Source organism: Rattus norvegicus, chromosome 5 (assembly GCF_021556685.1).
Source record: "Rattus norvegicus strain SHRSP/BbbUtx chromosome 5, alternate assembly SHRSP_T2T, whole genome shotgun sequence".
Lineage (NCBI taxonomy): Eukaryota > Metazoa > Chordata > Mammalia > Rodentia > Muridae > Rattus > Rattus norvegicus.
In genome coordinates, this window is record NC_141538.1 from 162,537,409 (window position 1) to 162,552,800 (window position 15,392).

At 42.7% G+C, this 15,392-nt stretch overlaps 1 protein-coding gene across 2 annotated transcripts; it reads right to left on the minus strand.

The window, feature by feature from the left end:
- Positions 1-260: 260 nt before the first annotated feature.
- Positions 261-11,373, minus strand: Aadacl4 (arylacetamide deacetylase-like 4). Of its 2 annotated transcripts, none has more exons than XM_087549482.1 (4): positions 11,079-11,373; positions 6,066-6,282; positions 4,555-4,614; positions 261-1,501 (listed from the first exon to the last, which is right to left on the minus strand). In XM_087549482.1, exons 2-4 carry the CDS (start codon positions 6,077-6,079, stop codon positions 727-729), a joined length of 849 nt encoding a protein of 282 aa, XP_087405608.1. In that variant the 5' UTR covers positions 6,080-6,282; positions 11,079-11,373; the 3' UTR covers positions 261-726.
- Positions 11,374-15,392: the final 4,019 nt, after the last annotated feature.

A 15,392-nucleotide genomic window follows, 5' to 3' on the forward strand; every position in this document is an offset into this window, starting at 1 on the left:
CATACCTTCCAAACACCAGGTGACCTAAAACACTCACATCATAACTGTGACTCTGAGAAAACATCTCATGGTAGACTGAGGTCTGATTTAGATTCCACTGAAAAATGTGATCCCAGAGAAAAACACATGGCATCCCAAAGTTCACTCATCCTCTTTACTCCTTCCTCATTGACTTTTCTCTGTCTCTGTTTCTTGAACCCCCCCCCCACTAATGTCAACTCATAATTCAACATAAGAGTAATTGTATTAGAAGGGGGTCTGTGAAATGACATTTATCAGAATAAATTGAGAAAATTGTCACAAGTTGAGTAAAACTGATCATGTGACTTTGGCCTTAGGAAAAACAATAGCAAGAAAGATCCTTTTTCTGTGTCATCATGAGTTAACCTGTGATGGTGTGACTAGATGATGGAATTTATTCTGCACAACCTCTTAGAGAAGTCTTTCACAAAATTTAACAGACATTTTTTCCCACTTGGGCATTTATTTCAAATGAATGAAGCAGTAGAAAGTGTGGTTACACTGGATGTTGTCGACTCTGGAAAGAAACATACAGTCCAATCTTTCTTGAATACAAAGCTAACAGTTCTTGCTTCTACCTAGTCTTTCCTTCTTGGATCATACATGGCTTCAGCATCTCCTTACCCAATAAAACCAAACTAGGGAAAGAAAAAACCAGAACAAGTAGTTGCTATCTTGTTCCACACTCAAAGCCAAAGGCAACAGTCATATGCCCTTTATGTAACTGGAAACAGCTTTTGCAATTTTTATGGAGCAGGGAAAAGAGAATAGATGAGTATCAAACAAAAAGATGCATCCGTGAAATCCATCTTCTACATGGTACCAGGTTACAGGGACCCCCTGGTCTTCTAAACGCTTCTTATAGAGCAAGGCATCATCACGCAGGGGGTCATTCTCACAGGTCACTAGGAATGCTTGCGGAAGCTGAGCAATGATCTTGTCCTCTACTAGGAGAGGTGAAACCTCTGTGTCTAAAATATGTTTTATTTCCAGATAGGCAGTCTCATTGAAAGGTCCTGAAAACTCAGGCAGGAGGCTTTTACTCTTGAACCTTCTAGGGATGTTATCGGAGCTGAGCCATTTGCTATACTTCTTCCAGCTGTCCAGAGGCATATAAGTACCATTAAGCAGTGCATCTTTCCAGGAGAAGTCAATGTCCATGTATTTACACACAGCTATCATGAGTATGTCGTTGGTGAGGAATGGGACATTTTGGTTCTGCTGATGTGATGGTAAGCGGAAATTGACTGCTTGCATAACTGGAGTAATGAGCACTTGAGCACGGATGCGAGGAAGACTTGGGAAGCTTAGCAATGCCTGGATGACAAGGGCCACAGCCCCACCTCCAATACTTTCTCCACATGCCACCACCCGGGAGGGGTCTACCCCATAGGTCATTAGATTCTTCATGAAGTAGATGGAGGCATTCAGGCAATCCTTAGTAATACAAGGGTGACTGTGGTCAGGAAGCTTGCGGTACCTAAGAAGAAACAAACAAACTCAAGACAGCAGTATACACATAGGCCACTGGAGGCCATTTGAACAGCATCCTCTACTCTCATTAGAAAAAGAGCCTGATTAAATGCTCAGAATGAGCCTAGCAAGTAAAGAGGTATCCTCATTTTCTATGTGGACGTGAGAAACCTGTCAGAGTCAGGGAGGACAGGTTTTCCATTCCAACCTATATGATTTCCATAGGCAGAGACTTTCTACCCCCTTCGTCTTCTCTTTCTCTTTTCTCTCTGTTTCTCTTTCTCTTTCTCTTCCTCTTTCTCTTTCTCTTTCTCTTTTTCTCTCTTCTCTTTTTCTCTTCTCTTTCTCTCTCCACCCTCTCTTGTCCTCCCCTTGTCTCCACTGTCCCAATAAACCTCTTCCATGTGTAAAAACAAATGATTCCCATAGATGAGTAAATCCCAGTAAGGATCAGGAAAGCTCAAAGTTGTTGCCTTAGGAAGCAGAACAATCAGCAAAGATCCAGAAACAGTGATGGAAGCTCTGCTGGTTCCACTGGGACAGGTTAAGGGTTCAGGCTCTCTGCTGCCTCAAACATCCATTGAGCATTGCCAAAACTACTGTTCTTTAAACTTTACATCAATGTTATACTAATAATGCTGGTTATATTAATAATTAATAGCATGCTGTCTTAATGTAAGTGAACCTTCCGATGTTTATTTTCCTAGAAATAAATGCAAGTGTTAGGAGATGGGACAATTAGACTCTCTAATTGAAAATGCTTAAATTCTTCTCCAATACCCTGGCTTATTTTTAAAAAATGACTATTACACACACACTCATCTGAGCTATCCTTATGCCAGCACTGATCACTTTGAAGAACATACATACCTTGAGGAAGCAACAAGCTACACAACTCAGCCACTAGCTGCTCTTGCAAGCAACCCACCCACTATTTTAAACAGCTTTCACCAGACTTTTCCTATCACCTTCCCACCAAGACCCTGGTAGCCTAAACGAGATAATATTGACCTGACCTAAGCGAGACAATGATACTATTCTCATTAATGCAATGAGCTAATCACAGAAAGAAAGAACTGACGGCAGTGGTGACCACAGAACTGAGAAAATTGGAACAGGTCCAGAGGCAAGAGCACACCATGTGGTGCAAGGGTGGCAGAGGCACAAAGACCAGTGGGCACCTTTGCAGTGGTATTTGGTAGCTCTTGGAAGAAGCTAGAAGCCTTAACAAAACTTCAAAGTAGTCTTGAAGCATCAAAAGCCTTATGTATGGCAACACTGAACAGAATCAAAGACTCATTGGCAACAATAGCAGCAGACGACGACAATAAATAAAGATGCCAGGCAACAGTGGCCACAATACGGGCAATTAGAACAGCAGAGGCAGGAATCACTACCTTAAGGGGCGAGGATTTTAGACACTCTAGACTAGGAACTAGAACATGAGCGTTGTCAAGGCCTGGGGGCAGAGTTGACTTTACACATACATACAGGAGCTGTAACACTAAGCACCACTGGGTTAAAAGTTGCATTAACAGAAGCAAGCTTAAGGGCACTGAACTCAAATGTGGTACCTGTTGTGGCTCGTAGTTCCCTGCTTTTACCAGTTACTTCAAAAGCCAAGGACTATGAAGCCATCAAGGACCAATTGGAAGAGTTCCTCATCCACCCCCAATTTCCACTCTGGTGGAAAGAAAAAGTTCCAGGGAGATGATTGATGTTACCATTTTCTGTCAACAGAGTTTCAGAGACTTCATTTAGAGTCAAGAGATGTTGCTTCTAGGAAAGGAAGGTCAGGAAGAGGATAAAAATGAGGAAAGGGGAATTAAGAGGAGGGACAGTGAAGAGTGGGCAAGGAGGAGCTAAGGATGGAGGAAGAAGTGCGTAAGGGGGGAGGCTGGGGATAGATGACTAGTTATAGCTAGTTATAGCAGCATAGCTCAGTAGCCTTCCGGCAGTCCCAAGCCTCTTCTCTAACCAAGCATCTCCACTTGCCACTCTAATACAGCTTTCTGGAATTCCACACTGATAAATTCCCTTCCAGATTTCAGATCAGGTGCTTGCACACTCCTCTGCAGTTCCATTTAGGGAATCCCAGAGATGTGGGTTTCCATATTGGAAATTCAGACCCTGTGGGAAGTTCAGATGAGTAAAGGTCTCTGAAGTCTGAAAAAGTGTTACAAAATGTCCCAATGCCACCAGAAAGGAACAGAGAGGCTAAGTGAGTTTGCTCTAGCCTTCCAACTTCAGTTTATATCCATTCTGATGGATGTTGGAGTATAAGAAGACCACTTAAGTGGTAGCCATTGAAGTAGCAGAATCTAGCAGGGCAGTTTTCAAATTTTCTCACTTAATTCTGTAAACTGGTTTTGTTCTGAAACAATAATAAATATCCATTTCTGTCGTCCATCCTTTCATAGAAGCTTTTATTTCCAAAAGACAAGGGTTAGGTCTGAAGTTATGCTCTACTTTCATTCACAGTGGTTTCTACACAGTCGCTATTTTATTGTTGCATCAAACATCAGACCCATCAGCCAGCTATAGTCATGACTTCAGTCTACCTTGACCACTTGCCAATTCTAATTACACCATTGTTTCCAAAGACAACATAACCCAACCAAATGAAGAGATAACTTGAGTTCAGTATCGGTTATCTCTTTTCTGTATTTCCAACTCCTGTTCATCTCTGTATGTCTGGGAAAGTACTCTTTTGAATTTAATTTATTTACCTTCATGACAATGACATAAAATGTCACTTCTGGTTTTACATTACTTGGGTTCCTTTCCATGGTTCTCTACTATGTCCATCTATACTATTCCATAGGAGCCCAGTACTCTATAGTTTTATATTCTATCTGTCACAGTTCACCAATGTACTTCACACGAATGAATATATTTCAAGACTTCTACTGTTTTGAAAGTGGGGTGTACATGTTCATGGGAACATATACAGAGAGTACATAAGGTCAGGACCCTTTTCTGTTGCCTAGAGTCACCCAAATGTGTACCTGAAAATTCACTCTCACACAGATAAACCACCAATTGTCTCAGGCCACTCACCCCACTGATAGCACCACGGAATTTGTCTGCTGGGCCAGGAAGCTGCACAGATTGTGGTAACTGTCTGCAAGATAAACCCAGGTGTTAAACAGTCTAAAAGAGCCCATCATTTCCCACTACAGTCCCAGAAAAGGCAGCTTCCTGGTGAACATGCAAATAATACCCTCCATATGTTGCTATTCTTGATTCTTCTGAAGAAACCTTGGCCAGCTCTGCCTGAGCAAGGCTAGAGATGATTCCCAAATTCGTGAATATCAAGATAGTTGAAAATTCATGGTTCACTTTCTATAGCATTGAATTTTAAACAGTGTGTATAAACTGGGGACTTTTGAATGATTGGATTCGAAATGGGTATTATTAGGGTGGTGTGTGTTTGCAGATCCAGTGCTGGATTTTTAACATGCTCATAGGTTTTCATTCATAAGAAGATAAATTGTGACCAGATTAGATATTTATAGTAATAGACAGGTCCATTAAGATTAGTACAAGGCTCACCAAGGTCCATTTTGGGACTATGTTAGGGAGACTGATCAGAAACACTGAATAACTCTTTGTTCCACCCATGTTACCATTTGAAAACAATTCCCCATTTGTGTTCTCCTGCATGATCTAGCTTCCTCCTTTGATGTGTGTGTGTGTGGTGTGTGGTGTGGTGTGTGTGTGTGTGTGTATGTGTGTGTGTGTGTGTATGTTCTGGTGTGTCCTCTATTCCTGAAGAGAGCTTTGGGCTAAGTGGATGTTCAGTAAATATCCCCTGAGCCATTTCTGCTTAAGATTTTGAAATAGCATTATCCTGAAATAGAGAATTACAGCTCAGGGAAGAGGGATGATAACAGTGGAGGTAGAGTTATAGTTGTCTTATGAATTATAAAAAGCATCTTAGTAACATCTTCAGAACTTCTATGACTACCTCAATCACCACAAGGTAGTAAGTAACCCTCGTCACAAAAGTGATATCTTTTGAGTCTGTACAAAAAACTCAGAACAGCAAGGGTAAGGAGGGACATAAGTGGCTAGATGGGAGATGTGCTCATGTACACAATGGAGGCTGACACGTACTAATGACAAGTACTGGGTTACTCTTGTGGGGAAAGATGATGAAACTAGAGGATGATAATCATAGCAAGGAAACAATTTTTGGCTATAGAGATGATGTAGTGATCAAGAATGGGGTTTTAGCATAGTGGTCAAGCTGAGCTGAGGGAAGCATATAGACTTGAAGTCATTATTGGACATATAGGAATGGCTAGTGCTATGAGTGGGAAGGAAAGGGAGAGGTCACGCTCAGTGCTGGGAGATATGGTTGCTGTCCAAAACTAGACTGACTACTATACAGGAAACAATTCCATGAAGACTCCAACCCATATGATTTCCAATTTCTCAATCCATTTCATAAAAGCTCCAACTTCTATTTGCTTTGACTCCCCCCTAAGAGGTTCGCATACGAATGTATGAAAGACTTTACCTATCATGAAGACCTTCCTCTCCCACCCGGCACAGAAACTACTCACCCAGGCTGCCACATAAGGCTCCCCCTCCATGGTAAAAAATAATGCCTCGCCGGAGTTCTGAGGACACTGCCTTAGGCTGGAACAGTCTCACAGAGATTGTCCCAAAACACATGTTGGTTACCACCAAGTTGTGGTTCTTCTTTATGATTATTAAATCTTGGAAAAACTGAATAAATCTGGGCATGGAGCAAATTTTCATCTTCTCAAATATTTTTCCCTGTAGAAATTAAAAAGGAGGTGATGAGGAAGAGGAAAAGGAAGAGGAAGAGGGAGAAGAAGAAGAAGAAGAAGAAGAAGAAGAAGAAGAAGAAGAAGAAGAAGAAGAAGAAGAAGAAGAAGAAGAGGAGGAGGAGGAGGAGGAGGAGGAGGAGGAGGAGGAGGAGGAAGGAGGAGGAAGGAGGAGGAAGGAGGAGGAGAAGGAGAAGAGGAAGAGGAGGAGGAGGAGGAGGTGGTGGAAAGGAAGAGAAGGAAGAAAAGGAAGAAAATTGAGGCACAGGAGAGTATAAGGTAGGCATGTAGATGTTGCAGTCACTTAGCATTGCTGCTAAGTTGACTGTTTCTTTCTTGACTCTTGCATTTACAGTGAACTTGTGTGTATAACTGGCTGTGGATTCCACTGAGGGAGAAAGTGGGTTTTGAGAGTTTCTACCCCAAACATCCAGATTAGATAATGGTGTAGTTCTAATTTGGTTATTTGTCTCAACCAAAATTCATGTCATTGTGCTGATATGGCCTTTTCTCAAGACAGATATATAGATAAATGACATAGAGTGAAAGACCCAAATATAACCTCACATAATCACAGTCATCTGAGTTTCATCAAGAATGACTAAAAGGAGAAAGGAAAGCCTCTTCAACAAATGGCTCTGGAAAAACTAAATGACTCCACACTGATGAATGGTCCTAGATCCCTCTTTCACCATGTATAAAAACATCTCCAAAAGGACCAAAGACTGTACTGAAAGACCTGAAATTCTAAAAATGTTAGAAGAAACAGTGGGAGTAAACTTTAAGATATAGGCATAGGTAAAGACATCTTGCACAGGACTCCAGTATATCTGGAAATAAGGGCAGATAGTGAAAAATGAAATTAAAAGGCTTCCATACTTCTATACACACAGGAAACAGTTTTAATTGAAGACTCAACCTGCGGAAAGGGAAAATCTTTGCTGGCAATGCCCCAGAAAGGATTATATATCGCGCGCGCGCGTGCGCGCGCACGTGTGTGTGTGTGTGTGTGTGTGTTACCATATATATCAAGAGAGTAAATCATCCAAACAACAAAATAAATAGATCACACAAGACAAAGTACAAATGGCCAATAAACATATTGTCTTATTTTCTTTCATGGCTGTGATAAGCAAGTTGACCACAAGCAACTTGGGGGAGAAAAGGGTTTACTTGGCTTACAGGTTACAGTTAATCATCAAGAAAAATCAAGCCAGGAACTCAAGGCAGGAACATGAAAGCAATTCGCTGGCATGTCCCCCTTGCTTGCTCACCTACCTTGTGGACTGGACCTTCCCACATTTTTTAAAAGATAAATCTTTGTTATTGGATCACCAGGGGAGGTTATATAATTATAATCTCAAAAATAAAACATCTCATGGGGGTTGGTGGGGACCAAGACTTGACACTATGACTAATGTTATGGTGTGCTTACAGACAGAAGCCTAGTATGGCTGTCCTCTGAGAGGCCCAACCATCAGTTGACTGAAACAAATGCAGATTCTTATACCCAACCATTGGACTTAAGTTGGGGACCCCTATGGTTGAATTAGGGGAAGGATGGAAGAAACTGAAGGGGAGGGTGACCCATAGGTAGACCAGCAGTCTCAACTAACCCAGACCCCTGGGAGCTCCCAGACACTGAGCCACAAACAAGGCAGCATGCACAGTTGGTCTGACCCACCCCCCAACATACTAAACAATTGCGTAGTCTGGCTTCTGTGGGAGAAGCCATGCCTAATCCTTGAAAAACTTGAGGCTTCAGAGATGTGAAAGGCCTAGTTGGGAAGAGCATCCTCAAGACAGGGAGAGAAGGTATGGGATGAGGAAATGTGGGAGGGGGGACAATGGCTGGATTGTAAATAATAATAATAATAATAATAATAATAATAATAATAATAATAATGTCTTTTAAGTAGTGATTATTGAAACCCCCTTGTGTAGATAAAGGCCGTGATACATGCGGTGAGATACTTCCTCTGGAGGAGGCTCCCAGGAGGTGAGTTTTTGGCTAAGAAACTAGAAAGAGCTTGTATCTAGTCTGGAACAAAGCAGACATAGACTAAAGGTGAGGCCATCATCAGCTAATGGAAAAACACTGTACACCATTATTGGGGCGGTTCAACCTCCATCATTTGCAGATGGGCATTATCTATGGAAGTGACCCAAGGAAGAGGTGAGGGATCAGGTGGAACTGCCCTCAGAAAGGTCTTGCTGATGAGACCCAGCAGGACAGGCCCCAGATATTGGATAAATGAATTTGTTTTTAATTTAGAGTTCAGTGGGGTCCCCCATTATTCTATGAAAGAGCTCCCCAAAGAGGGCTTCGAATAATAGTTTTCCTATTAGAGTTTCAGGAGAAAGAAAGAATTTAGCCTACAAGTTCAGCTCACCTGACTCCCATCAAGAGTGCAAGGTCTCCCCGTTGAAGGAATCAGAGAAAGAACTGGAAGAGTTTGAAGGGGCTCGAGACCCCATATGCACAACAATGCCAAGCAACCAGAGCTTCCAGGGACTAAGCCACTACCTAAAGACTATACATGGACTGACCCTGGACTCTGACCTCATAGGTAGCAATGAATATCCTAGTAAGAGCACCAGTGGAAGGGGAAGCCCTGGGTCCTGCTAAGACTGAACCGCCAGTGAACTAGACTGTTGGGGGGAGGGCGGCAATGGGGGGAGGGTGGGGAGGGAAATACCCATGAGGAAGGGGAGGGGAAGGGGGATGTTTGCCCGGAATCCGGGAAAGGGAATAACACTCGAAATGTATATAAGAAATACTCAAGTTAAAAAAAAAAAAAAAAAGAGTGCAAGGTCTCTGCTGAGCCAGGCAGAACATTTGACTGCTCACCTCTCAACCCCCTCAAATTTCAAGGCACCCTTTAATAGCACAGGTTGTTTCCATCCTTACCTCCCTCAAGAAAAGATTGACTATACCTCTTATTCAAGCAACCTCCCCTCTTTCCACTGAGAGCCTTTCTTACCAGTTCTCAGGTAGATGGCCCCAAACTGTCACTCTTCGTAATGATAGCTGTGTATTCCTTACACACTTTCACTATACTTGCCAGGCTTCCTTAGAATTTGCCTAAGTCCTCACTGTCAAAAATCCCTACCATTCAATGAGGTGTCTGATGGCAAATATCACAACTTATTCAGTTTCCACCTCTAGAATATTTGTTTGTGAATGTGGAAGAGCATATGATGTTAAATTAAGATTTACATTCTAAAAGCCCATTATATGCATCAGAGAGTTATACTGTTTTGTGTGTGTGTGTGTGTTTTTTTTTTTTAGGGGAAGTTCACATTTCCCACAGCTGTGAACGAGGTCTGAGGCTGTAGGAAAGAAACTACAAATTGGAGAGAGTGTGGTGTTCCTGGTAAATTTGGGTATTTGAGGACCTCATTTGCCATTCCAGGGCTCTAGACTAGCCTGAAATTCTACACAGAACCCTGGCTTGAAACAGCTTGACCTCTAGGAAAGCACTTGCAGATAAAAATGAATGAAGGATTGAGGCCAGAAGCTTTCAATTATTGTATTGAACAAGCTGTGCTCACTCCACTAGTTTTTCTCTCCATTGTAGAGAAAAATCCAACAGCACAGGGAAACATTACTTTTTAAAGTCATGTGTGAAAACTATTATTTTTATTATATATTATGTAATACATATATTACCCTCACCTGGCAGAAAATGTTGCCTGCTTCGAAGATAAAGACTCTGACATGCATAGAGGTTAAGCAAAGGGTTCTTGTAGCCAGTGAAAGCAGAACAGAAATGCATAACAGGCACCTTGGCTGCTGCTTCTTTTTACCCCCTCTCTTCTCCACCTCCTCCACTGTAGCTGCCATGTGAAGTAATCACTTATGAACTGTGACTGCTACCGGTCTTCAGCCAAGGTTGGGATATTACATTTTTCAAAACATTTACTTCCCACACAAAGCCAAACTTTCTTTCCATCCCAAGTCAGTAACAAAGGTAAGCTCAGAGTCCAGCCACCCAAAGCAGCCAGGCTAAAAAGCTGGATATGTGCATCATCACGTGGATTTGATCAGCAAAGGGCTCCTGCTGAGAAATAATCTTCAGTTTCAAGATATTCACAACTGTGCAACAAAACACCTAGAAGCAAGTGAGTAGAAAGAAGCAGAGGGCTGCTGCTGACGGAGGTGTCAGACCTGTTGAGTAGTGGATCTATCTTGGAGAAATTGGGTGAAATAATTTTTCAGTCCTTAGAAATACTCTTGTTAATGAGTAGTGATGTGCCTGCCTCCAATCTCAGCCCTTAGATGTTAGGAGCCAAAAGATCAACATCGTAACACACTTATCTCAAAAAATTAAAAGGAAGAGTTGAGGAGTAGCTAAATAGATAGAGTGCTGAGATAGCTTGCAAGCTCTAGTTTGATCCTCAGAACCACACAAACCAAGCATGATACTGTACATCTCTAACCACATCACTTGAGAGGTAACAGCTCTAATCCCAGTACTAGGAAGGTAGCAGTGGAACAATCAAGATCCTCAGGTCACTTCTGGATATATAGTGAATCCGAGGCCAGCCTGAACTCCACAAGATGCTGTCTAAAAAAAAAGTAAGAACAAAGACAGGAGGAAGGCAGGGAGGGAAGAAAGAAAAAGGAGGGATAGATGGAAACAAACACAATGTTTCCATGTTTCTAAGATAGAACAATGTAGTCACTCAGACCTGTGGGGAATCTAGTTAGAGGAGAATAAAAGAAGAGAAACCTACAGAGATGAACTCTGAAGAACATAATGTCCCCAAGAGCAGACTCACCAGAGCAATTACGTACAGTACCACACAATGCAGAAATCTTAACTTGACAGGATGCTTCAAGGCAGAGGGTATCTCTGCCGTGAGAAAGTGATGGATGGCAGCCCATATGAAGACTCCCAGATTCAAGGTAGACAGGCCCACTAGCAGCACCAGCCACAGGACAGCCATGGTACTGAGTCTCTGAGAAACTGCTGTCTGAGGTCCTGAGAAGCTGGTGCCCTGAAGATATTCCTTGAGAACAACTGAACCAGTTTTACGGCTTACCACCTCCACTCCCTTATTTCAGACCAGACCTGACTCAGTGGCCTGACCTTACCTCTGCAATAACCATACAAATCAACAGGATCCAGAGGAACCTGTTCCCCAAGGAACAAGTGGACTAGGAAGCCAACTTGGATAACCAAAGATGGGGGTCTTTTTGCTTTTTTATTTTTGGTTTGGGGGGATTTTTTTTTACAGTCCAGTCATTACCCTCATCCCCATGCACTCGCCCACATTCCTTTATCCCATTCCTCTTCCTCCCTGTCTCCAAGAGGAAGGCCACCCACTGCGAAGTCTCTCCTTGGGTCCTCAAGTCTCTCAAGGGTTAAGCGTGTCTTCTCCCAGTGAGGCAAAACCAGGCAGTCCTCTGCAGTATATGTGTTGGGGACCTTGGACCAGCTCCTGTATGCTGCTTGGTTGATGGAACACTGTCTGTGAGCTCTCAGGGGTCCAGGTTAGTTGAGACTTCTGGTTTTCCTATGGGCTCATCTTCCACCATCCTTTCCCTAATTCAACCACAGGGGTCCCTGACTTCAGTCCAATGGTTGAATGTAGTATCTGCATCTGTCTCAGTCAGCTGCTTGTTGGGCCTCTTAGAGGACAGCCATTCTGGGCTCCTGTCTGTAAGTACACCATAGCATCAGAAACAGTTTCAGGTCTTGGAGCTTCTCCTTGAGATAGAACCCAAGTTGGGCTGGTCACTGGACTGTCTTTCCCTCAGTCTCTTCTCCATTTTTGTCTCTGCAGTTCTTTTAGACAGGTACAATTCTGGGTCAGAACTTTTGACAGTGGAATGGCAACCCTATTCCTCAACTTGATGTCCTGTTATACTAGAGGTAGGCTCTATGACTCTGTTGGACATTTCATCTATGGTCCCTCCCTTGGAGTCCTGAGAGTCTCTCACCTCTCAGGTCTCTGTTACTTTCTAGAGAGTCCCCACACCTCCACCCTATGGTTGCATATTTCCGTTCATTCTGCTGGCCTTCAGGCCTTGTCTTCTGCCAGGATTCCAAAGAATTGGATATGAGCTTTCACAGCATCCATCTGCTAGGGAACAAAGGAAGAGGTCTTACATGAGTATAGATCCCTGTGCCTAACCCTTCACTAAGTACCAAGAGGCATGAAGCCCTTCTGCACCGGTTTGAGGTCATCCCATTTGTAACGACTTCATTAACCATTACCAGAGCCCGGTCTTCTTTCACTTCTGACGTTTTAGCCTTGGACAGGCTCTTTCCTCTCTGAGTCTATGGGGTAGAGGAGTTCAGGAATGGGTTAACTGTTTCTAGACCAAGCCCATACGTGGCTGCAAGTCCTAGGGTTGCAGACACTTGTGCAGCAGTATAGGATACAATGGATAGAGTTTTGTACAGGCTTCCTATTCTAAGGCCAGGGAAAATTTGACAGGAAACACACATAGACTATTATTTCCATGTTTGTTTAAAGGCTGACACAGTAGGTTAAAGGATTTGCCATCAAACATAATGATCTGAGTTCAATCTCCAGAATCTCTATGATATAGGAAGAAAACTCTACTACCAAACGCAGTCCTTTGACTTCTACATGAACACAGCATTACCCGTATGTGTGCCTATGCACATGCACACAGACACACAGTATAAATAAAGTAAGGTGCTAAAAATTTAAGCACACAACACAAAATTTACTGTCAGAGCTATTTCTAAGTGTATATCATAGTAGAGTTAACTGAATGTGTCACACACAACAGATCTCTTACAATAATGAACTTCCAGCCTTGGACTCACACCCTTCCCAAACAACCACAGTTCTACTCTGTAAGAGTCTGACTGCCTTAGATGCCTCCATAGATGGGCCTATGTGATGTTTGGCTTTTTCTAACTACCTTGGTCTACTTAGCATATTATCTCCAACTTTATCACTACTGTAGCAGTCAATAAGATTTTTTAAAAGTTATATATATATGTATATATAGTTTTTATTGTTTATTGTTTTTATTTCTGTTGGTACTAAAGATGGAAGCTAGGGTCTTGAATATGTGAAGCAAATGTTCTACCACTGAACTACATTCCAGGCTCTACACTTTGTTTATTTATCCATGGATAGACATTTATGCTCCCTCTACCTTTTTGCTATGATGCATATGTTAGCATAGTCTCATGTGTATGCAGATATTAACTCATTTTAAGTTTTTTACGTCCATGTTGGTGTGTAAACTAGATATAAAATCATAAAGATCAATCCAGAAGAAACTTTGCAAAATGAATTCTCTCAGTAATAATGATCTTTCATCTAATGTCTTTCAGGCTCCAATATTTATAGGGACCTCAGAAAATTCAGGACACCAACAGGTCTCATTTATTCACCATTCACAGATGAGAAAGCTGATCCCAGAAAAGATATGTTTACATAAAAGAGCATCTGTTGTGGATAGTAGTGGTGTTTGTATCAACTACAGGAACATGTAAAGAACATTGATCTACAGAAAAAAAATTATGATGGGCACCAACAGAGTGTAGTTATGCTGTTCCAAAACTGTTCCCTATCAACACTGAAAAGGAATTGGCTAAGCAAGGACAAGAGCCATTTCAAACAATGACAATAGCATATAAGGGATGTCACAATCTTCTTTATGTGGTGCTGTGGTCATGGAGCAGGGGCCTGGACAGAAGCCGGTGGAATTCCCTTTTGGGTTCTGGGGCTTCCAACACAACTCAACCTTACCAGACTTCCTGGCATGGTCCATTGCCCCACAACTCCTCCTTTTCTTTTTATAAAGCATAGGTGTCATGAAAAAACTGTCTCCCACATTAGGAACATATTGAACCAAGACATGATTGCTAGTGATTTTTGCAATGCTACTTATCTGCTGCTTTAGAAATTAAATGAGGCAGGGTGCCAAGAGAAACAAGGCTCTAATAGCTAGTATGGGACCAAGGAGGGGAAGAAGCCAAGCTACCGAGGAGTTAGAGTGCCAAGAGGAGCATATTGTACCTGAAGGTTTCCCCAGAGCTCTTTAAGCATTGTACACCAGCCCAAATGGAGCAGGGCCGCTAGCAGCTCCTGAAGTTGCCTTTCAGGCTGGCTGTTGGGAAACCCTTCACGGGGACTGTTCTCTGAGGAAGACGGGAGAAACTGTTCCATTGAATACTTCCCTACAGTGCTGTTCCTATGCCCCTCCCTGATGGGTCTGGAGGGAGGGAAGAAGACTGAGGAACAGAAGCAGAGGCAGAGGCTTTGTACTCTGGAGTCAGATTGATTTGAACCCACCCCTGACCACTGCCCAGCCCCACAACAATGAGCAAATTGCTTATCTCCTGGGAGCCCTGGTTTGCTCATCTGTAAAGTGGGTACAGTGAGACATTCTAGGTTCAAAGTGAATTAACTTAAAAAACAGTAAAATGATAAATACCTCATGTGTGACATGTGTTTTCTCACTGTATTTAATTAAGCAAAGTCTAATTGGTCCGAGTTGGGGAGAAGTTGGGGCTTCTATGATGAAGTTTCTCAGGCTGGGTGGTTGACAAGTAGTAGAGGCTTCTGTCGCACAGAGGCTAGAAAGGACCTCAAGCACAGCACAGTTGGGGTCTGGGAAAGAGCCTCTTCCAGGACGTAGAACGAGAACTTAGATCCTCACATGATGGAGGAGAGTGACAGCCACTTGTCGTAGAGCACCCGTGGCTCAAGATCCAGACACCTCCCGCAGGCCGCATCTTAGCACAGTCATGTCTGGGTCCTCGATGTCAACATCTGCATGTGTGGTGGTGACAGGAATTCACTTCATCCCAGCTGTCAAGGGGCAGAAGAATTTCTTGAGATTTTAAAATGCAATCCACAAGTTTTAAGTCATTCTCTGCTAAGTAGATGGCAATGTGGCTTTCAGAAGCGGCTTTTTCAGTACCGAGAGGCTGACCACAGCAGCTCTGAGGCTGTGCTGTGTTTTTTTGTTTTGTTTTGTTTTTCTTTTTTTTTTTTTTCCTGAGCTGGGGACCGAACCCAGGGCCTTGCGCTTGGTAGGCAAGCACTCTATCACTGAGCTAAATCCCCAACGCTCTGTGCTGTGTTTTAACGCAGGGG

Excerpts from the sequence above, each read along its gene's own strand:
- Aadacl4 (XM_087549482.1), bottom strand. Across the intron at positions 1,502-4,554 it reads TCCGTGGTGCTATCAGTGGG|GTACCGCAAGCTTCCTGACC; the intron begins GTGAGTGGCCTG and ends GTTTCTTCTTAG.